This window comes from Trematomus bernacchii, unplaced genomic scaffold (genome assembly GCF_902827165.1).
Source record: "Trematomus bernacchii unplaced genomic scaffold, fTreBer1.1, whole genome shotgun sequence".
Classification (NCBI taxonomy): domain Eukaryota; kingdom Metazoa; phylum Chordata; class Actinopteri; order Perciformes; family Nototheniidae; genus Trematomus; species Trematomus bernacchii.
Genome location: NW_022987881.1, coordinates 768710 through 792041, shown reverse-complemented (window position 1 = coordinate 792041; position 23332 = coordinate 768710). Strand labels below are relative to the sequence as shown.

Sequence of the window (23332 nt, the reverse complement as noted above, 5' to 3'; positions counted from 1 at the left end):
CGGCATTTGTCATTTAAGGTGATGTGGACTTCTTGATAAATGTCCTTATTCATCTGTAATTTGTCATTTTGATTGTACACTTCAAACAAGCTTATATGAACAGATAATATAATGCACTCCAGTTCAACACCACTGCAACTGATCCCTCAATAACACAAATATAGTGAATGAATACCTCTCTGAAAGTATTGATCAAATTTGAACCTTATTATCTTTGAAAAAGTAAAATGTATGGCTAAGTATTACTGTGTTGCATCGTTGTTCTGACTTAAAGAGCAACTTGCAGGTTGTGTGAGGTGCATCCACCCCCATGCAGCACATACTCTCTCCAGAGGCCCATGGGCTGGCATTTCCCACACAAGCACCTATCAAACAAAACGTTTATCAGGAAACCATATTACATCTCTCTCCCCCCCCTTCGCTGCTCTCTCTCTCTCCCCCCTTCGCACCTCTCTCTCTCTCCCCCCTTCGCTCCCTCTCTCTCTCCCCCCCTTCGCTCCTCTCTCTCTCTCCCCTCCGGTACACAGCACCGTCAGACGTAGTGTGGAGTTGCATTAGGTAACGCGACATACGGCTGATACTTGCGCATTAGTTTCTGTTATGGATCAGTATCAACAGTCCTGCCAGTAACGTTACTATATTATCAATACTACTTTAGTTATAGCCTGATATATGATAGCTAACTTTACAATGTTGTGATGTGACCGACGTTAGCTAACTGTAGCTAACGCCGGTCACTCACCAAGACAGCTGCCCTGTTCTCCACTGGTTCTCCTCACACCACAGCTCCATTTCTCTCCCATGGCCGTTATTCCTTCTAATCCTTGGCTGCTCCTGGTCTCTTGGACGCCTAGCAGGCTCATAATTATAAGGTTGTGGTCCGTCATATGCATTCGAATATACATTTTCAACCTCTTCTGTGCCAAAACTAGCATTGTGATCCATGTTTATTAACACGTTAGACCGGCCGCTCTCCCCCATGTGACGTCACACGCGGGTGGTCTTTTTTTATGTGGAAGTAAAAATGTCTTACAAAAACGACGCCAGATGTCACTGTAGTGTATATTTCTGTATATCTTTTGGAAAATCTAGTGCATACATACATTTATTCACTGGGGCTCTAACCTGCAAGTTGCTCTTTAAACCTAATAATAAAGTGGAGAAAATGTAATATATGGGACATTTTTATGCGTAGATTTGTTAAGGTACATTATACAGGGTGCGTACGGGTGCTGGAAATCCTTGAAAATGCTTGAAATTGTACGAGGTGTTTTCAAGGTTTGAAAAGTGCTTGAATTTTGGGAATGGTGCTTGAATTTGGGATAAAGTGCTTGAAATTGTAAATGCTTTACTTCGCTTTTTAGATTAAAAGAAAATAAAGAAGTCGGAGCGCGCTTAATTGCTTCGCTTTTACATAAAACAGCTCCGCTCCGGCCTTCCCGCGCAATGCGCGTGACCGGCAAGTGTTTTTGTTACGTGTGTGACCTGGGCATTCTGATGAGAGTGATAGATGTCATGACAGTATGCCAGGAGGTTGCCGTTTCAACGAGCGTTGGCTAGCAGAAGACAAATACAAGCCATGGCTAAGACTAGGGTCAAGCCCAAGAGTAGCCTCCTGCAAAGTGTGCAACAATAACGATGCGAGAGTCTGCGCTGACGAGCCACACACCACACGAAAGGTACGCCATCGTAGAGCATTTTAGATTAGGCTATCGTTGCATGTAAAATACATGACACTTTTCTCTGTGCGCGGCAAAACAAGCTCGCCAAAATGGCTTCACTAGTCTGGCAGTATTTTAAGTGTCCGAAAATGACAATAAAATAGCGATATGCAACGTGTGTGTGAAGCAGAAATCCTGCAGCTCCACCCGCTGTGACGGACCGGTGAGCGGAGCAGAACACACATTAAGAGTTAGACCTAACACACTTAGCTATTTTATCTACCTCTGGAACAAGCTAAACTAGTTATACATATATTTATTCTTCACTGTCGGGTCGCTCATTACTGGATCAGTGAGCTGCAGGAGATACTGACGGGCTGTCAGGAAAGAGAGAGAGGGGGAGAGAGGAAAAGAGGAAAAGAGAGCGGTATCGGCCGATACTGATTCCGGCGATCGGCTCCAAAATTGGCGATCGGAGCATCCCTAATAATTGTATATGATATGTTTTATAATGATTGATCATGAAAGTGTTCTCAAAGCTGGTAAAGGTGCAGCTAGTTTGAATGACTTTGTATACTGCAGGGTAGCTTGTGGATTTACTCCAGGTGGAACTAAAGTCTGATTTAACACTTGATTATATTTCACATCATTCATCCACATCTGTAAAGTAACTGAAGGTATTAAATACATGTAGTGGAGTAAAAGTACACCATTTACCTCTGACTTGTGTTTACTGCCAACCTAAAAGTACCTCAAAAATAGTAATCAATAATATATTGAAAAGTTATTTGGCTGATTGTTTTATATTGGCTCAGCCAGGTTATATGGGATGCCCAGTCTACGTACAGATGGGTCACACATTTTGAAATATTAAACTTAGTTTTCTTTTCTAACATTTTTAATTTTTCATCCTCATGTAGAATGCTATTATGAAACACACATTTGGTTGTTTATAGCATAAAGAACATCTGATTTAATGTGAGGTAGGGAAATAATCATTTGAGTATAAGTATGTGTATATAAATATGTAATTTACAACAGCTGTAAGATGCTTGAAAAGCTTGAAAATGCACCTTGAAAATGCTTGAAAAGTGCTTGAATTTGACTTTGGAAAAGGTGTAAGAACCTTGATTATACTAAATCTAAAAATCATTCATTTTCATTATGAATGGGCATTTGTCATTTAAAGGTGATGTGGACTTCTTGTTATTTACTTTATTTCAAGTTGCAGCTCATGATAAATGTCCTTACTCATCTGTAATTTGTCATTTTGATTGTACACAAGCTTATATAAACAGATAATATCCAGTTATACACCAGTGCAAACTACCGCCTCAATAATACAAATATAGTGAAATGAATACATCTCTGAAAGTATGGATAAAAACTGAACCTTATTATCTTTGAAAAAGTACAATTTATGGCTGAGTATTACTGTGTTGCATTGTTTTTCTCACCTTCAGCTAATAATAAAGTGGAGAAAATCTAATATATGGGACATTTTTACGTCATATTTGTGATAAAAAAAACCTTTTTACTCTCCATGTCAGGAGGAGGATGAGAAGGAGAGGCTGAGCCAGGTGAACGATCTGCAGGAGGAAGATTTTGGAGACAACACGGAGCCTCTGGAGGATTTACTCCTCGGGCTGAGCGTCGGGGAGGTAGGAAACATCACGTAATGAGATACGTCCCTCAGAGAGAACAGAGAGCCATTATCGTCTCACGTCAGATTATATTCCCTCTCTCTGGAAACTTGAGCTGCACACAGACAACACTTTAGTCCTCCTGTTAGTCCTCCTGTTCCTCACATGGAGAGAAGCATCTTGGTGTGGAAGAAATATAAAGCAGGGAGGATTTGAAATGTGTTTTTGTGACTTTGAACTAGGGCTGCTCAATTAAAAAAAAAATGTATTTACATTTTTTTTTTTAATTGTTTTTTCAGTTGAATTATACTTAAAGTTCAGGGTAATCAACTGTTAAAAACATACTGTTCAAATAAATTGATTGAAATTCAAAGTAAATGAATAATCGTTTTTAATAATCGTGATATCAATTATTGACCCAAATAATCGAGATATATATATATATATATATTTTTTTTTGGGAGGGGTGCCTAATGCTGCGTTCACACCGGACGCGATGCGAATATGGTATATAGGTTGTTTACACTTCCATACAAGATCGTTTTGGTTATTTCTGTCCTTGACTATGGAGGATATAACAACTATTGTTGCTTTGTACCTTCTGTGGAAGTCCTACAAACGTAGCAACAAACGCCGTGTCTGGGTTCTTCTTCTCCTCCATGCCAGCTCCTTTTTGTTGCGGTCCTGGTAGATATAGGACATTGTATTGTAAATCTCCGGGAACCCACTCACAGCCACAACGATCATCTCTTCCATCTTTACAACTGATCAACAGCAGGACGTCAGAGGGACGTCAAAGGGAATCCCAACGCTGATTGGCTTTCGCGAGAACGCGTCACGTGAATTTGACGCTCGAGTTGAAAAAATTGAACCCTCGCGTTTGACGTGATTCGCGCTGCGTCCACCGCTTCATGCGCGCCGTCGGAGCGAATTCGCGTCTGTCCGTGTCTCTGCATTGACTTTACATGTAATCGCGCCGCCCCCAAACATCACATCGTGTCCGGTGTGAACGCAGCATTAGTTGATTACATATGATCAAATGGAATAATTCAATGTATACGACAGTGCCATAGCTAAGTGTGTTAGGTCTAAAGGTGTGTTTTGCTCCGCTCACCGGCCCCTCACAGCGGGCAGAGCTGCAGGTGCTGATCTCTCTCTCTCGCGTCCGGTACTTCACTCGCGTTTATGTCCAAATCCATCAGATCTAGCTAGTTCTAGCTAATGCTATGGCTGCTGCCCCTCCCTACACGCAGATCACGCAGACTCAAACCTCATCTTATGCCCACATTCCTGCTCAGAGGGAGTTTATGATTTTTGCCATAATCGAGCAGCCCTACTTTGAACTCTACTGACCCTTGGTTGGAAAGTATATACTTCAGCTGTATAATTAAGGACACATTTTGAGCTACTTGGACTTTACCTGACTCCTTTCTTACCATGCCACTTTCTCCTTTACTCTACTTTATTTCAGAGTAAAATATTGTTTTTTTTACCCTACTTGACATATTTCACACCTTTTTAGTTACTTTAAAAAGTGAGATTGTGCTTTTTGCAGAATGATTAACTCCAAAAAGAGATTTATCAGTAGAAAAGTAAAATATATATATACATGATAAATCTAAATATCATGAGCATTATTATCATATGAAACAACATTGAGTTCTTTGTAACCAAATGTCTCTCAGAGGGGCGTGGGGAGGGGCTCCTTATTTTCATCTAAAGTAACAGACAGAGAATCAGCACTTTGGAAACAGGGCTGAAACAGAGGGGATTATGGGTAATGCTGCAATGATCTGTTTGGTGTTTCAGCCAATCAGAGACAGGTTCTGTATATATCTGAGACCTGTGATATATTGATGAAGAACAGTACAATAGGGGACCTTTTTAAAGAGGGTTTCATTCTCCAAATCTATCTATGAAAATAAACTATAAGAACATATTTACTGTTTCTCTTCCAGCCTAACCTCAGCACCCATGGCTCCCTGCACTCTTTAGACACTGACGTGGTGGCAGGCGTCCTCCTGGACCCCTATAAGGAGAATCTGAGGAGAGTTCAGTCCACAGACAGCCTGGGGTCCTCTCTCTCCGTGCAGCAGGGCCTCGGGGGACACAACCACAAAGCCAAGTCAGCCAGCAACCTGGACGAGTCTGACTTCGGACCCCTGGTGGGGGCGGACTGCGGGGCCATGGACAGCAGCTTTGGGGACACGTTGTCCATCAGCTCCATGAAGCTGACGGCCAGCCACTTCCTGCTCACTAAAGACCAGGAGAAAGCCATCAAAGCGATGACTCCGGAGCAGGAGGAGACGGCGTCGCTGCTCTCCAGCATCTCCCACGCCCCCGACAACGCTTATCTGCCGCCGGGGGGGTACAGGCTCGTCAGCGACAGCGAGTGGAACCTCCTGCAGCAAGAGGTGGGTGTGTTTTCACTAGTGTTGGGAGAAGACAGACATTTCACTTATTAATGCACGAAATCAGGGGTGTCCAAACTACGATTTTGAATCGGCCCTCAGAAAATTCATTATAGAAAAAGTATAATGAAAAATGGCCCACAAATGAAACTTGTGCTTTTCTTATATTGTACTTCTTAAATATATATGTACAAATATATTACACAGTAGTATTCATGTGTTAATAAGACCCACTTTTAAAATAAATTCAGTCAATTCATGTTGAGAACATTTTCTAACAAATCTTAGTTGATAAAAGAAAAGGCCCAATGACTTATTTACATAACAAGCTTGAAATACACCCTTCATATTTCCCCTTATCGATGATTATATGAGCTGCAAACACAATACATGAAACCCTATAGAGAGCTGTGATGTAGGCTGTTGTTTTTTTAAAGCATATTCATGTATCGAGCCTATTTACCTACATGTTGCTAACTTATAACTTGAGGCGCGTGTGGTGCAGTGGATAGAGCCTTGGTGTTGGGATCAAGGGGTCACAGGTTCAAACCCCACTGCAGTCAGCATGTCGTTGTGTCCCTGAGACACTTCACCCCAAATTGCTCCTGTGGGGATTGTCCACAGTATTGAGTATGTAAGTCGCTTTGGATAAAAGCGTCTAACAAGTAGCATGTAATAATGTAATAACTTAACTTACGAGGCGATATACCTCACCTCTATAAGTGGCTCAGCCCTTCGTATGTCTTTCTGTATGTGGCCCTCGGTGAAAAAAGTGTTGACACCCCTGATCTAAATAAATCGTCAAAATGCCAGACCCAAGATTTATTTTACACTCCTAGATAATTATTGTTAAAGTTGTTTCATGGTGTGTTTGCTGCAGCAAGAGGTGGGTTGACGAGGATGAGTTTAAGGCCCCATTTACACGGATATCAAAAAAGTCTTCCGTCCACACGCAATCGGCTCAATAAACGTGTCCGTCCACACGAGACCGCTCGACCCGCTGGAGACGCTGTAGTACATATGCCGGGCCTGTAAGTGGCGCTGTACTTCGGCCACAAAATACACCAAAAGCAGCGAAGAAGACCTCCCAAGCATGGTTGCCATGGTTGCCTGGTTGCCCTTCTGTTTTTTTCGCCGGTCAACATTAAAGTTGAAATCTTCCGGACAAAATTAGAAAAGTGCCGGTCAGAGGTCTTCTTTGTTATTTATTGAGCTTTAAAACAAATTGATAACGACTCTATATAATAATATAAGAATAATAAACGGAGTCTCTCTTTTCCTCCCCCTCTCCTGACAGCCCGTCAGTATCTCATGCAACTGATCCAGTAATGAGTGACCCGACAGTAAAAATAAACATATTTATAACTAGTTTAGGTAGTTTGAGAGGTAATTAAAATAGCTAAGAGTGATGATCTAACTTGAAGTGTGTGTTTTGTTCCGCTCATCGCTCCATCACAGCGGGCGGAGCTGCAGGTGATCACGTAGAGCTGCAGGTGATCACGCAGAGCTGCAGGTGATCACGCGGAGCTGCAGGTGATCACGCAGAGCTGCAGGTGATCACGCAGAGTTGCAGGTGATCACGCAGAGCTGCAGGTGATCACGTAGAGCTGCAGGTGATCACGCAGAGCTGCAGGTGATCACGCGGAGCTGCAGGTGATCACGCGGAGCTGCAGGTGATCACGCAGAGCTGCAGGTGATCACGCAGAGCTGCAGGTGATCACGCAGAGCTGCAGGTGATCACGCAGAGCTGCAGGTGATCACGCAGAGCTGCAGGTGATCACGCAGAGCTGCAGGTGATCATGCAGAGCTGCGTGTCTCCGACAGCAGCAGCTGATCTCTGATCTCTCTCTCCTGTCCGATTAAACTTCACTCGCGTTTATGTCCATATCGATCAGATCTAGCTTGTTGTTGTTGGCAAAGCACATCAGCAAGGAGATGTGGGGAGAGGCGGGGCTATGGCGTATCGGGCGTACACACACGGAGCCGCTTGACCCCCCAGAGCGTTCCGTCCGCAGATCTACCCACCTTGGGACCCGTTATCGTTTGAGGGGTCTGTTTCCGCGGTTCCATCACGGCCTCGTGTGAACGAACCGTACTCTATACGATAGAAAGAAGTAGCAGATACAACCCGAACCGTCTCCATGTAAACGGGGTCTAAGAGAGATAAGATAAGATAGGACTTTATTTATCCCGAAAGAAATTGTTGTGCCATAGTTACAATAAACACAGCAGCACAAGAGAGAGTTTGAATGACCCAAGATTACTTTTACATAACCAGATAGGTATTTTTAAAGTTGTTTCATGGTGTGTTTGTGGTCACTAGGTGAAAAATGCTGGCAGGCAGCTTGGCAGACGCTGTGACATGTGCTCAAACTACGAGAAGCAGCTGCAGGCCATCCAGGGACAAGAGGCCGACACTCGAGACCAGGTTTGTGTCTTCACTGTCACCTTATTTCCTTTATTTACTACAAGAAAATACAACCAGGGAGGTTTTAAGGAGCTTTGTGATGTGTGGATTTCAGCAAAGAGACAGTGTGAAAATCAGTTTAAAAGATAGACTACACACAGCTGCATTCAACCTTTAAACATATACAAACAAACAAGAGGAAGATATATTAGATTTGGCTGATGCTTTGTAAGATAACTCGAGCGTCAAAATGTTCATCACGTAATTTTTCCGTCTTTGTGTCCTGCAGGTGAAGAAGCTGCAGGTGATGCTGCGTCAGGCCAACGATCATCTGGAGAGAACGATGACGGAGAAACAGACTCTGGAAGACTCGGTCAAAGTGGGCAACGAGGAAACTGCTGCTAAGGTTTGGACACAGGGAATGCATTAAAAAACACTGGGAAATACATGCATGATGATGATGATGATGATGATGATGATGATGATGATCATTGTTGACCCTCCCGTTTTAAATCAACTTTAGGAGTAAGCGAGCACGCAGAGACCTAGAGATACTTACTTTGATCTGATTTAAAACATTAATTTGGGATTTTTTTAAATACTTGGCAATTATAGCAACTAATATTTGACTAATTTTCGCAGCTTAAAGGGGACCTATCATGCAAAATGCACTTGTGTACGTCTTTTCTACATGAATATGTGTCCCCGGTGTTCCAGGGAACTCACCAAGTGTCAGAAAACACAACCCTCTCTATTTTCCTCCATACCCAAATCTCTAAAAAAGGGGCTGCAACGGATCTGATAAAAACTGATCCAGATTTGAACACTGTCCTGACGTCAGGACGGTGGCGCTACGGCTATTGGGGCCAACTCCACCAATCAGGAGGAGACAGCCACGGCCATTGCCGTTCGAAAGCGCTGGAGACGCTGTAGTACATATGCCAGGCCTGTAGATGGTGCTGTTCTCACTGAATCTGCCCTTGCTAACACAGAGCTAAAAAATGTCAAATTGAGCAAAATGAGGCATGGCTAAAATGCATGATCTGTTTGGTATTTTGAAAAAAAAAAAGTATAAATATGCCTTATATAGGTATGGTCCTATACTATATTATTATAATATAGCATGATAGGTCCACTTTAAGTTCTTATACAAATCATGATTGCACATAAAATGCAGTTGTAGCTCTCTCCATGCTTCAAACACGGAATATTGTTTCTGATTATTTCCATATTTTGGGACTTTTTACTTCTCCAATTCATCTGAGAGGCAACTATTGTACTAGTTTCCTCCACTCCATGTATTTAATGTTAGAGCTGCATAATGAGTAAGTACTTTAAGTATGGGTGTCCGGTGCCTTGCTCAAGGTCACCACGGCAGGGCAGGAGGTGAACTGGGACCTCTCCAAGTAGCAGTCCACACTCCATATTTTAGGTCTGGTCGGGGACTTGAACCGGCGACCCTACAGCTCCCAGTCCAAGCCCCTACTGACTGAGCCACTGCCGGACATATACATATTTAGCGTGTAGGGCTAACAAAGGCAGGGTTACATCACACTCAGGGTTGCATCACACTATCGGGCTTACATCACACTATCGGGGTTGCATCACACTATCGGGTCGGGGTTGCATCGGGGTTGCATCACACTATCGGGGTTGCATCACACTATCGGGGTTGCATCACACTATCGGGGTTACATCACACTATCGGGGTTGCATCACACTATCGGGGTTGCATCACACTCAGGGTTACATCACACTATCGGGGTTGCATCACACTATCGGGGTTACATCACACTATCGGGGTTGCATCACACTATCGGGGTTGCATCACACTATCGGGGTTGCATCACACTATCGGGGTTGCATCACACTCAGGGTTACATCACACTATCGGGGTTGCATCACACTATCGGGGTTACATCACACTATCGGGGTTACATCACACTTACATCACACTATCGGGGTTGCATCACACTATCGGGGTTGCATCACACTATCGGGGTTGCATCACACTATCGGGGTTGCATCACACTATCGGGGTTACATCACACTATCGGGGTTACATCACACTATCGGGTTGCATCACACTATCGGGGTTACATCACACTATCGGGGTTACATCACACTATCGGGGTTGCATCACACTATCGGGGTTGCATCACACTATCAGGGTTGCATCACACTATCAGGGTCTTTGGGCCACCTTTTAAATTCTAGGTCTATGATTCTTCCATTTACAAATGAAGTTCGGTTTATTTGGTCTTACTACAGGGTTAAGTAAAGCACACCTTCAAAACACAGCAAGTAGGTGATCGGACATCTCAGACCTTTTTTAAGGCTTTTTCTTATTTGAACAAGACTTCTTCCACCTCTTGAGTATTCCTATCTTTAATCCCAGACCTTTTTTAAAGCCTTTTTCTTATTTTAGCGATGTTATTGTCTGTGTTGTAGGTGTCCGCCCTCGTGCAGCGGGTGCAGGATTCGGAGACGTTGCTGTGCGCGCTGCAGCAGGCCTTCAGTGACGCTAAGAGGAACACACAGCAGCAGATGGTGAGCAGCGTCTTCTCCCCGCCTCGTTGTTGCTTGTTCTCGCCAGCTGTGTTTGGATCTCCAGTTCCTCCCTAATGTCAGAGTCTGATAATGTTGGCGAGGTTGAAGCTCTCATAAAAAGCATATCAGGTTTTTGTTTTGACAACAGGCTCCTGTGCTGTTATCTGACATGCAGCCAGACTCATTTGAAGCTTGTTTTAGTAGGTTTGGATTTACTTTTCTCTGCCTCTCTGTTGCTTCTTATCACACAGATAGAACGCTGTTGGAGGAGATTCCTTGTAAAACTGTCCAAACATTGCTCATTAACCACAACAGAAATTAACAAATGTATACACTGTACATCACTGATAAAAAAAAAGTAGGTGTAAAACGTACGTTATTTACACATTTCTGAAGTTTTTTTTAGCTTATTTTCAAGAAATGTATGTGTATCTCTGGTAAACACTGACTTTTTAATACATTGTGAAAATGGCAATCATATATTCTAAATACTCATTTTAAAACACAGATTTTCAGTAAAGCCAATGTTAGGGCTGACCCCTGGTTGTCGATAAGTTGACCAATTAGTTGCTTCATTAGCCTATAGGCAAGGCAAGGCAAGGCAAGTTTATTTATATAGCACCTTTCAACACAAGGCTATTCAAAGTGCTTTACAAAAATGGAAGACATTATGAAAATGGCATTTAAAATCAGTCATTAAAAAGAAAAGATAATAAAATAAACATTAAAAGAAAAAATACATGGATAAAAGTTAAAAGTTACAGTGCAGTTTATAGACCTTTTTCATGCTTTTTCCATGATTAATAACTCATTTCCAGGGTACTTATAAGTGCATGAGTTAAACACAACATTCACAGTGGTGCTTTTCATGATTTTATGACGGGGAAAACAAGATAATAAATATATTGTTAGGATTAAAGTTTGATAAAGTGCCATAAATGTATATATATGAGTAAAATTGCCATATGTGTTGCTAGGTAAACTAAGTATAAACAAAAGAATGCATTGAGAAAATACCAATAAATAATTATATCTTAACATTTTAGACGCATATCACAAAATATATAAGTCATCCATGTTGTCTTTTAGATGTTCTCTCTAATGGAGGAAGATAGACACAATATTGACTTTTTGGGGTAAAAGTTACCAGCTTTTTGAGATTGAACTGTTCCTCCCTACCACAAATATTCCCTCTAGGCTACAGGATTTAATCACTTACAAAGATTACATTTAATAAGCCCAAACATTGCTCCTCCACCACGACAAATCCTACAGATTGAAAAATGCAATATGCACGGCTAAGTAAAGTAAGTGCACTTATTATTTCTAGCCCATCATTGTGAGGGAAAAACAGGAAGGAAGGAAGGAAGTGAGAAACGTTCTCAATAATGAATGTGCAGCTGCAGCGGGATCTCTAACCCGGTGCAGACTAACTCTCCTGCCAGAAAACACGAGACCTTCCTGCTGCTGCTGCATGTGGCTTTGATTTGATTTAAAAACATTAATACTGTCATGCATCGAGTCAGAACGATACACCCAATCCAATCCAACTTTATTTATATAGCACATTCAAAAACAACAGAGTTGACCAAAGTGCTGTACATCAATAAATATATTAAAAAAGCATATACCGGTACATACATTTAGTCAAACACCGATAGGACAAAAAGAAACTAATGTAAAAGCATGAGACCATAAAACCATACTTATAGCCACAGACTGAGGGTGTTTCTCAATGTCGAGGAAGGCTCCTCCAGAGCCACTATTTCAAGGATGCTACGTCATCGAGTCCCGCCGAAGGACTGTCTCTGGGTGTTTCTCAATCGCGAGTACGCTTGCTTGGTAGCACATGTCTTCCGAGTCACTTGTTTCAGAAGCGAGTCAAGAATACTTCCTGACATTTGGAAAACGAAGAGTGGAACAGGCTAGCAAGTGTGCAGGTGTGCGTCATATGAGAGGCCCCGCCTCTTACATCTTCCGCCACAGATTTGGGGAAATTGGTCCGTGCGCAAAGCATTGTGGGGATTTTAAGACCGCGGAGTCTACTCATGTGCAGCCTCGATATTTCTCCAAACTGAGTACGCCGGGCTCGGTAGATTTCCAAGTATGCTGGAGATTGGAACAGTACTTCGGCGGCACTCGATGACGTAGTATGCTTGAAATAGTGGCTCTGAAGCAGCTTTACTCGCGATTGAGAAACACCCTCTGTGTCCAGCATACTTGGAATTCTTCCGAGGCCGGCGTCCTTCGTTGCGGGAAATTTCGAGGCTGCACATGTGTATCCTCCGCGGTCTTAAAATCCCCACAATGCTTTGCGCACGGACCAATTTCAAATAGCGCTCCCTTTAAGGCGGGGCCTCGCGTATGACGCACACCTGTTCCACCATTCTTCGTTGTCCGAGGCTAGGAAGGATTCTTGCCTCGCTTCTGAAGGACCTGACTCGGAAGACATGTGCTACCAAGGAAGCGTCCTCGACATTGAGAAACACCCTGAAAACCCTCATACATGATGTAAAAACATTTTAAAACACAACTAAATAGAAAACGCCAATTTAGAAAACACAGACTGATACGTCTTATACGTGGTCTGCAAAAGCACGGGAGAACAAGAAGGTCTTTAAACGAGATTTACAAAACAGGCAAAGTGTGAGCAAGTCTCTCTGCAGGGACAATCAGATACTAATATAATAATAATACACTTTATTTATATAGCACCTTTCATGCTTGACGCAGCCCAAAGTGCTTTACAGAGTATGACAGAAAATAACAATAGCAAGTGAGGAACATAATTAAAATATGTTAAAACCTGCCGTACTGACATTTATTGTTTATTATTGACATTTTTGTTTTAGCTGACTGGTTTTCTATTTATTTATTTGCTTATTTTTTGTCTGTGTGTCTCCTGTCTGTGTGTCTCCTGTCTGTGTGTCTCCTGTCTGTGTGTCTCCTGTCTGTGTGTCTCCTGTCTGTGTGTCTCCTGTCTGTGTGTCTCCTGTCTCTGTGTCTCCTGTCTCTGTGTCTCCTGTCTGTGTGTCTCCTGTCTGTGTGTCTCCTGTCTGTGTGTCTCCTGTCTGTGTGTCTCCTGTCTGTGTGTCTCCTGTCTGTGTGTCTCCTGTCTGTGTGTCTCCTGTCTGTGTGTCTCCTGTCTGTGTGTCTCTTCTGTCTGTGTGTCTCCTGTCTGTGTGTCTCCTGTGTGTCTCCTGTCTGTGTGTCTCCTGTCTGTGTGTCTCCTGTCTGTGTGTCTCCTGTCTGTGTGTCTCCTGTCTGTGTGTCTCCTGTCTGTGTGTCTTCTGTCTGTGTGTCTCCTGTCTGTGTGTCTCCTGTCTGTGTGTCTTCTGTCTGTGTGTCTCCTGTCTGTGTGTCTCCTGTCTGTGTGTCTCCTGTCTGTGTGTCTTCTGTCTGTGTGTCTACTGTCTGTGTGTCTCCTGTCTGTGTGTCTCCTGTCTGTGTGTCTCCTGTCTGTGTGTCTCCTGTCTGTGTGTCTCCTGTCTGTGTGTCTTCTGTCTGTGTGTCTTCTGTCTGTGTGTCTCCTGTCTGTGTGTCTCCTGTCTGTGTGTCTACTGTCTGTGTGTCTCCTGTCTGTGTGTCTACTGTCTGTGTGTCTCCTGTCTGTGTGTCTCCTGTCTGTGTGTCTCCTGTCTGTGTGTCTCCTGTCTGTTGTGTCTCCTGTCTGTGTGTCCTCTGTCTGTGTGTCTCCTGTCTGTGTGTCTTCTGTCTGTGTGTCTCCTGTCTGTGTGTCTCCTGTCTGTGTGTCTTCTGTCTGTGTGTCTACTGTCTGTGTGTCTCCTGTCTGTGTGTCTCCTGTCTGTGTGTCTTCTGTCTGTGTGTCTTCTGTCTGTGTGTCTGTGTGTCTCCTGTCTGTGTGTCTCCTGTCTGTGTGTCTCCTGTCTGTGTGTCTTCTGTCTGTGTTGTGTCTCCTGTCTGTGTGTCTCCTGTCTGTGTGTCTCCTGTCGTGTGTCACTGTCTGTGTGTCTCCTGTCTGTGTGTCTGTGTGGTCTCCTGTCTGTGTGTCTCCTGTCTGTGTGTCTCTGTCCTGTTGTGTCTCCTGTCTGTGTGTCTTCTGTCTGTGTGTCTCCTGTCTCTGTCTGTGTGTCTCCTGTCTGTGTGTCTCCTGTCTGTGTGTCTTCTGTCTGTGTGTCTCCTGCTGGTGTCTCCTGTCTGTGTGTCGGTGTCTCCTGCTGTGTCTCTGTCTGTGTGTCTCCTGTCTGTGTGTCTTCCTGTCTGTGTGTCTCCTGTCTGTGTGTCTCCTGTCTGTGTGTCTCCTGTCTGTGTGTCTACTGTCTGTGTGTCTCCTGTCTGTGTGTCTGTGTGTCTCCTGTCTGTGTGTCTCCTGTCTGTGTGTCTTCTGTCTGTGTGTCTTCTGTCTGTGTGTCTCCTGTCTGTGTGTCTACTGTCTGTGTGTCTCCTGTCTGTGTGTCTGTGTGTCTCCTGTCTGTGTGTCTACTGTCTGTGTGTCTACTGTCTGTGTGTCTTCTGTCTGTGTGTCTGTGTGTCTCCTGTCTGTGTGTCTCCTGTCTGTGTGTCTTCTGTCTGTGTGTCTCCTGTCTGTGTGTCTCCTGTCTGTGTGTCTTCTGTCTGTGTGTCTTCTGTCTGTGTGTCTCCTGTCTGTGTGTCTTCTGTCTGTGTGTCTTCTGTCTGTGTGTCTCCTGTCTGTGTGTCTCCTGTCTGTGTGTCTCCTGTCTGTGTGTCTCCTGTCTGTGTGTCTCCTGTCTGTGTGTCTCCTGTCTGTGTGTCTCCTGTCTGTGTGTCTTCTGTCTGTGTGTCTCCTGTCTGTGTGTCTCCTGTCTGTGTGTCTCCTGTCTGTGTGTCTCCTGTCTGTGTGTCTTCTGTCTGTGTGTCTCCTGTCTGTGTGTCTCCTGTCTGTGTGTCTGTGTGTCTCCTGTCTGTGTGTCTCCTGTCTGTGTGTCTGCTGTCTGTGTGTCTCCTGTCTGTGTGTCTGTCTGTGTGTCTCCTGTCTGTGTGTCTCCTGTCTGTGTGTCTCCTGTCTGTGTGTCTTCTGTCTGTGTGTCTACTGTCTGTGTGTCTCCTGTCTGTGTGTCTACTGTCTGTGTGTCTCCTGTCTGTGTGTCTCCTGTCTGTGTGTCTCCTGTCTGTGTGTCTCCTGTCTGTGTGTCTTCTGTCTGTGTGTCTTCTGTCTGTGTGTCTCCTGTCTGTGTGTCTCCTGTCTGTGTGTCTTCTGTCTGTGTGTCTCCTGTCTGTGTGTCTTCTGTCTGTGTGTCTACTGTCTGTGTGTCTCCTGTCTGTGTGTCTCCTGTCTGTGTGTCTCCTGTCTGTGTGTCTCCTGTCTGTGTGTCTCCTGTCTGTGTGTCTCCTGTCTGTGTGTCTCCTGTCTGTGTGTCTCCTGTCTGTGTGTCTTCCTGTCTGTGTTGTCCTCCTGTCTGTGTGTCTTCTGTCTGTGTGTCTCCTGTCTGTGTGTCTCCTGTCTGTGTGTCTCCTGTCTGTGTGTCTGTGTGTCTCCTGTCTGTGTGTCTCCTGTCTGTGTGTCTGTGTGTCTCCTGTCTGTGTGTCTCCTGTCTGTGTGTCTCCTGTCTGTGTGTCTCCTGTCTGTGTGTCTGTCTGTGTGTCTCCTGTCTGTGTGTCTCCTGTCTGTGTGTCTCCTGTCTGTGTGTCTTCTGTCTGTGTGTCTACTGTCTGTGTGTCTCCTGTCTGTGTGTCTGTGTGTCTTCTGTCTGTGTGTCTCCTGTCTGTGTGTCTCCTGTCTGTGTGTCTCCTGTCTGTGTGTCTCCTGTCTGTGTGTCTCCTGTCTGTGTGTCTTCTGTCTGTGTGTCTCCTGTCTGTGTGTCTCCTGTCTGTGTGTCTCCTGTCTGTGTGTCTGTGTGTCTCCTGTCTGTGTGTCTCCTGTCTGTGTGTCTCCTGTCTGTGTGTCTCCTGTCTGTGTGTCTTCTGTCTGTGTGTCTCCTGTCTGTGTGTCTCCTGTCTGTGTGTCTACTGTCTGTGTGTCTACTGTCTGTGTGTCTCCTGTCTGTGTGTCTCCTGTCTGTGTGTCTCCTGTCTGTGTGTCTCCTGTCTGTGTGTCTTCTGTCTGTGTGTCTCCTGTCTGTGTGTCTACTGTCTGTGTGTCTCCTGTCTGTGTGTCTCCTGTCTGTGTGTCTACTGTCTGTGTGTCTCCTGTCTGTGTGTCTCCTGTCTGTGTGTCTACTGTCTGTGTGTCTCCTGTCTGTGTGTCTCCTGTCTGTGTGTCTACTGTCTGTGTGTCTCCTGTCTGTGTGTCTCCTGTCTGTGTGTCTCCTGTCTGTGTGTCTCCTGTCTGTGTGTCTCCTGTCTGTGTGTCTCCTGTCTGTGTGTCTGTGTGTCTCCTGTCTGTGTGTCTCCTGTCTGTGTGTCTGTCTGTGTGTCTCCTGTCTGTGTGTCTCCTGTCTGTGTGTCTTCTGTCTGTGTGTCTACTGTCTGTGTGTCTCTGTCTGTGTGTCTCCTGTCTGTGTGTCTCCTGTCTGTGTGTCTCCTGTCTGTGTGTCTCCTGTCTGTGTGTCTTCTGTCTGTGTGTCTACTGTCTGTGTGTCTCCTGTCTGTGTGTCTCCTGTCTGTGTGTCTCCTGTCTGTGTGTCTCCTGTCTGTGTGTCTCCTGTCTGTGTGTCTTCTGTCTGTGTGTCTCCTGTCTGTGTGTCTACTGTCTGTGTGTCTCCTGTCTGTGTGTCTCCTGTCTGTGTGTCTACTGTCTGTGTGTCTCCTGTCTGTGTGTCTCCTGTCTGTGTGTCTACTGTCTGTGTGTCTCCTGTCTGTGTGTCTCCTGTCTGTGTGTCTACTGTCTGTGTGTCTCCTGTCTGTGTGTCTCCTGTCTGTGTGTCTCCTGTCTGTGAGTCTACTGTCTGTGTGTCTCCTGTCTGTGTGTCTACTGTCTGTGTGTCTCCTGTCTGTGTGTCTCCTGTATGTGTGTCTCCTGTCTGTGTGTCTACTACCTGCTTTTGATACATGCTCTGATAGAATAACTATATGCTGTTTAGAAAACTATATAAATATGTTAAAACAATAAAACATGAATAGTGACACCAATAGCTACAGTGTAGATCTGAGGTCCCAGGCTCCTCCAACAGTGCAACACAATAAATACAATAAAATAGTGCAAGTAAATACAATAAAATAGAATGGAAGTACGATACGATACGATACGATATACTTTATTGTCCCCGTAAGGAAATTTGTTCTGGACTCCATCCTGCAGTGCATCCATGTACATATACAAACATAGTGGACATTAAGAGACATACACATATCAGTCATACACCGTTTGAACAAACACAATACACCGCTATATATACATACTGACAATGGCGACCTATTGCACAACCCTCATGGCCAACATTTAAAAAGTACATTTGACTACATATCATTTCATGTGAATGTTAAGAAGCTTAATGGACATAGGTAGGAATGAGTGCTTATAGCGGTTCAGCCTGCTCCTAGGAACCCTGAATCTTCTACCAGAAGGTAGGAGCTGGAATTCTGGGTGGAGTATGTGGGTGGGATCAGACACCATTTGTTTTGCCTGTCTGATAATCGACTGCTCGTATATGTTTTGGAGAGATGGGTGTTTTTTAACCCCCATAATCTTCATCTAGTAGTGATAAGTAGTGCCATAAGAGTCTATATACAAGTGATAAATAATTAGTGAGTTGCAAACGGGTGAATGTTATGTTATGATGTTCTTTCAAAAGTTCAGGTGTTTAAGTAAGTCAAATGTGGTCGACAAAACATCATAGGAATCATAAAAGAATAAATGACCACACAAGCCACGTGTTAAGAAGTGCTGAAAACACAATACACAGTAAAAACACAATAAAAACATAGGATGAAATAGATAAATAATAAAATAAAAGCACACGGGTTACCCAAGCGCCTGTGTGTCTTTAACAGTCCTATGGCCTGTGGCAAAAAAGGGGAACGAGCAGAGACACGATGAGCTGCAGGGATTTATTTATTTGATTTGTTGGTTTGTTGGTTTCAGGCGGTGCTGGGGAAGTCAAGGGAGCAGGTGGCCGACGAGCTGAGCCGTCTGCAGAGAGACAACGAGAACCTGCAGGGGACACACCGGCTGCATGAGGAGCTGCAGCAGCAGGAGGACTTCCAGATGCCCAACACTGTGCAAGTACGGAAGATAACACACAATTTAACATCGTATAGGAAGTAGGGCTCAACGTTGTCTTTCAACAGACCAAAATATGTGAAAATAGTCTTTCAACAGACCAAAATATGTGAAAATAGTCTTTCAACAGACCAAAATATGTGAAAATAGTCTTTCAACAGACCAATATATGTGAAAACGGTCTTTCAATAGACCAATATATGTGAAAATAGTCTTTCAACAGACCAATATATGTGAAAATAGTCTTTCAACAGACAAATATGTGTACAAATTGTCTTTCAACAGACCAATATATGTGAAAATAGTCTTTCAACAGACAAATATGTGTACAAATTGTCTTTCAACAGACCAATATATGTAACAATAGTCTTTCAACAGACTAATATATGTACAAATTGTCTTTCAACAGACCAATATATGTGAAAATAGTCTTTCAACAGACCAATATATGTGAAAATAGTCTTTCAACAGACCAAAATGTGTGAAAATAGTCTTTCAACAGACCAAAATGTGTACAAATTGTCTTTCAACAGACTAATATATGTGAAAATAGTCTTTCAACAGACAAATATGTGTACAAATTGTCTTTCAACAGACCAATATATGTAACAATAGTCTTTCAACAGACTAATATATGTACAAATTGTCTTTCAACAGACCAATATATGTGAAAATAGTCTTTCAACAGACCAAAATGTGTAAAAACGGTCTTTCAACAGACCAATATATGTGAAAATAGTCTTTCAACAGACCAAAATGTGTAAAAACGGTCTTTCAACAGACCAATATATGTGAAAATAGTCTTTCAACAGACAAATATGTGTACAAATTGTCTTTCAACAGACCAAAATGTGTAAAAACGGTCTTTCAACAGACCAATATATGTGAAAATAGTCTTTCAACAGACTAATATATGTACAAATTGTCTTTCAACAGACCAATATATGTAACAATAGTCTTTCAACAGACTAATATATGTACAAATTGTCTTTCAACAGACCAATATATGTGAAAATAGTCTTTCAACAGACCAATATATGTGAAAATAGTCTTTCAACAGACCAATATATGTACAAATTGTCTTTCAACAGACCAATATATGTACAAATTGTCTTTCAACAGACCAATATATGTACTAATGGTCTTTCAACAGACCAATATATGTACAAATTGTCTTTCAACAGACCAAAATGTGTACAAATTGTCTTTCAACAGACCAATATATGTACAAATTGTCTTTCAACAGACCAATATATGTACAAATTGTCTTTCAACAGACCAATATGTGTGAAAATAGTCTTTCAACAGACCAATATATGTACTAATGGTCTTTCAACAGACCAATATATGTACAAATTGTCTTTCAACAGACCAAAATGTGTAAAAACGGTCTTTCAACAGACCAATATGTGTGAAAATAGTCTTTCAACAGACCAATATATGTGAAAATAGTCTTTCAACAGACCAATATATGTACTAATTGTCTTTCAACAGACCAATATATGTACTAATGGTCTTTCAACAGACCAAAACGTGTATCTAAAAGTGTTAAATCACATCCTAATGCTCATCAAGGGTGCTTGTATTTAGTAAATGTGGTTCTTGTGGATATTTATCAGGAGATTTTCGTGCAGCACGCAGATCTTTTATTCCACCTTAAGACTTTTATTGTGAAACATCTTCAAAAAGTGCGGGTGTCATTAAGTTGTTATGTACATTTCAACACGAGGCACTTCAGTGCTCGACAAATAAACGTCACACTGCTGGAGAAACTGTGGGAATCTAAATGCAAATGATGTCCATGTTTTCTACGATTGTTCTGGTATATTAGATTTTTGAAGAGGGAGCAAAATGCCTTACAAAAAAGACTTGAAATCGTCATGGAGACTCATACCTCAAGAATGAACGAAAGAGACATCATTATTAAACACATTGCTTGTTGCCGGTAAAAAAGGCTTTTACGAGGAAGTGGTTATCGCATGAGAACCTTAAAAGTAGGGCTGTGCGATTATGGCAAAAATCATAATCACGATTATTTTGGTCAATAATTGATATCACGATTATTAAATACGATTATTCATTGACTTTGAAAACATCCCTTTATTGAACTTTGAAATACAAATAATAATTTGAACAGTATCTTTTTAACTGTTGATTTCCCTGAACGTATAATTCAACTGAAAAACCAATACAAAAATAAATAAATAAAATTATACATTTATATTTACATTTAAATAAATGATATCAAAATAATAAATACCAATAAACAAGATCAACAAATATGTTGGAGCGCACTTCAACAAGCTACTAAATATATATAAATATGATAAATACAAATAAATGAGATCAAATATGTTGCAGTGCACTGTCACAACCTAGCAAAGCAAAATAATCGTTTTTTTCGATTATGTTGTTTTCGTAATTGTGGCAGGCCAAAATCGTAATTGCGATTAAAATACGATTAATTGCACAGCCCTAGTTAAAAGCATAGATGGACATATTTACAAAATGCAAATATGTGACCCGCTCTATTGAAATCAGTCGGAAGTCGCAACGGCTGATTTCAAAATAAACGTGGATTTGCGTTAAAAGAAAAATTGTTTTTCAGGGTTCGGGTGTTTTGTTTGATTTCAAATAAACAAAGTCTTGGCTTTCAGAATATTAAACTTGTTTCGGCAAACTCAGATGATAAATACAGCTTTGAAGCTTGTGACGGCATAATTACAAGCGGAGAACGGAGTAATTTAACGTCACAGCAGGCGTAACAACAGCCGGGGTTTCTCCTGAGTGTTTTCCCCGGGAAACAAACACAAACGCAAAAATACACAAACACACACACACACACACACACACACACACACACACACACACACTCGCGAGCTTCCCCAAGACCAGTAATCCAAAATGAAAATATCTTCCCTCCGTAGTATTTTGATCATTTGCTAATAACCAATCAGATCGATGGATTCCAGAGAAGAGGAAACTTTGAAGGCCTTTTTCTCAAAATGATGACTCGGTAACAGTCATTATATAATGTGACATATTTAGCTTAATATTTGGAGTACAACAACAATCCTGATATCATTAGAAAGCTATGAATCTCCTCTTTCCAACAGTGTATACAACTCAAAATGTTTCTTCGGGTCAATGCGACTGATTTCGATGGAGCAAGTCACATATGAGTATATGACAGCTGTCGGACTTTTAAAAGCCTTGATGCCTCCACTACACATGTGATTTTGGGACAGCGTGAGAAGATGATCCTTTCTTTGTAATTGAGTGTGCTCTCCAACACACTCTTAACCCTCCCACACTGTTCACCGCTCGCTGAATGGTGCTCTGGATGTGAATCTGTGAGAGTGGGCAGTGATTTAGTGGAGGTGGAGAAACACGGATGATGAGGCTCATCATCCGTGTTTCTCCACCTCCACTAAATCACTGTTGGTGGTTCAAACAAGCTGCTCACATAACATTTAAATCTGCATCACCCACTGAAGCATTATAATGTTAATACAAGGCAGTGTAATTACCTATTCTTCCTTTTATGTTTTAAGCTGATGCAACTAAAAAAACATCAAAATTGGGATTATTAAAGTACATTTTAGATTATCTTATCTTCAATTACTATTGGAATTTGAATAAAGTTTGGATTTTGTTGCATCAGATATTCTTATTGTGTGTAAAGTAGCAAGTACTTTGTGATTAAGTTACCATCACTTTATCTAAACTGGGGGTTTACTTAATGGGGTTGCATTATTAAAATGGTAGTGTGTATTCGTCATTCAAAAGAGGCAACAACCGGAAGACAGACTGCGTGATAACCGAGAGAAGAAGAACAGACTGCGTGATATAAACAAACAACAAATAGCGTGTGCGTTCCATGTTCACTCTACAGCGAGAAGCTCACGGGGCTTTCCCCAACCTGTGTCGAGAGCTGGAGTTAAATAAAATCTCAGATTGGCCAACAACAGCTTCAAAAAAACTATTTCCCTCAAAGAACAAACCAAGCATGCTCTGTTGTCGTGAGAGAAAAAGTACAGAAGGAAACATCCATGTAAACTCAGTGTGCTGCTCTGTGATGCTAGCTCAGATACTTGGCATCTCATCTTGGGTACAAGTTCATCAATGTTTGGGGTCAGGCTCTGAGCTGAGGAGACCCTCAGGATGGAGTGAAGGTGTGCGTGCAATATACCGGCGGGCCAGATCTAATAGTAATTAGAAATTATCCTGCGGGCCGAATTAAATCCACTAAGGGCCTGATTTGGCCCCCGGGCCTTGAGTTTGCCCCCCCATGAGCTTTGACCTGGTTCTGGGCACGTTCAGGAGCAGTTGATCCGCTGACCTGAGAGGGCGGTTGGGCGTGTAAGGGTGCAGCAGCTCAGACAGATATGGTGGGGTCATGGGGGGATTTAAAAGTAAATAAAAGTATTTTGAAATGAATCCTAAAATGTATTGGCAGCCAATGGAGCGAAGCCATGATGGGGGAAATGTGGTCATCTGCATCGCACACTTTCCAGGCCTTCACATAACTTTAAAATACAAAATGAGACATAGATGAGACTTTATTTATCCCAAGAGAA

General features: G+C 42.6%; 1 protein-coding gene across 1 annotated transcript in view; it reads left to right on the top strand.

Annotated features, from left to right (window-relative positions):
- Positions 1-3211: 3211 nt before the first annotated feature.
- rabep1 (rabaptin, RAB GTPase binding effector protein 1) overlaps positions 3212-23332 on the top strand; it is a gene marked incomplete at its 5' end in the record, with an annotated part of 33083 nt that continues 12962 nt past the window's right edge. Inside the window, 6 exon segments of the mRNA XM_034114154.1 lie at positions 3212-3322; positions 5263-5718; positions 8039-8143; positions 8412-8528; positions 10574-10672; positions 18615-18755. Coding sequence (XP_033970045.1) covers positions 3212-3322; positions 5263-5718; positions 8039-8143; positions 8412-8528; positions 10574-10672; positions 18615-18755 — 1029 coding nt within the window.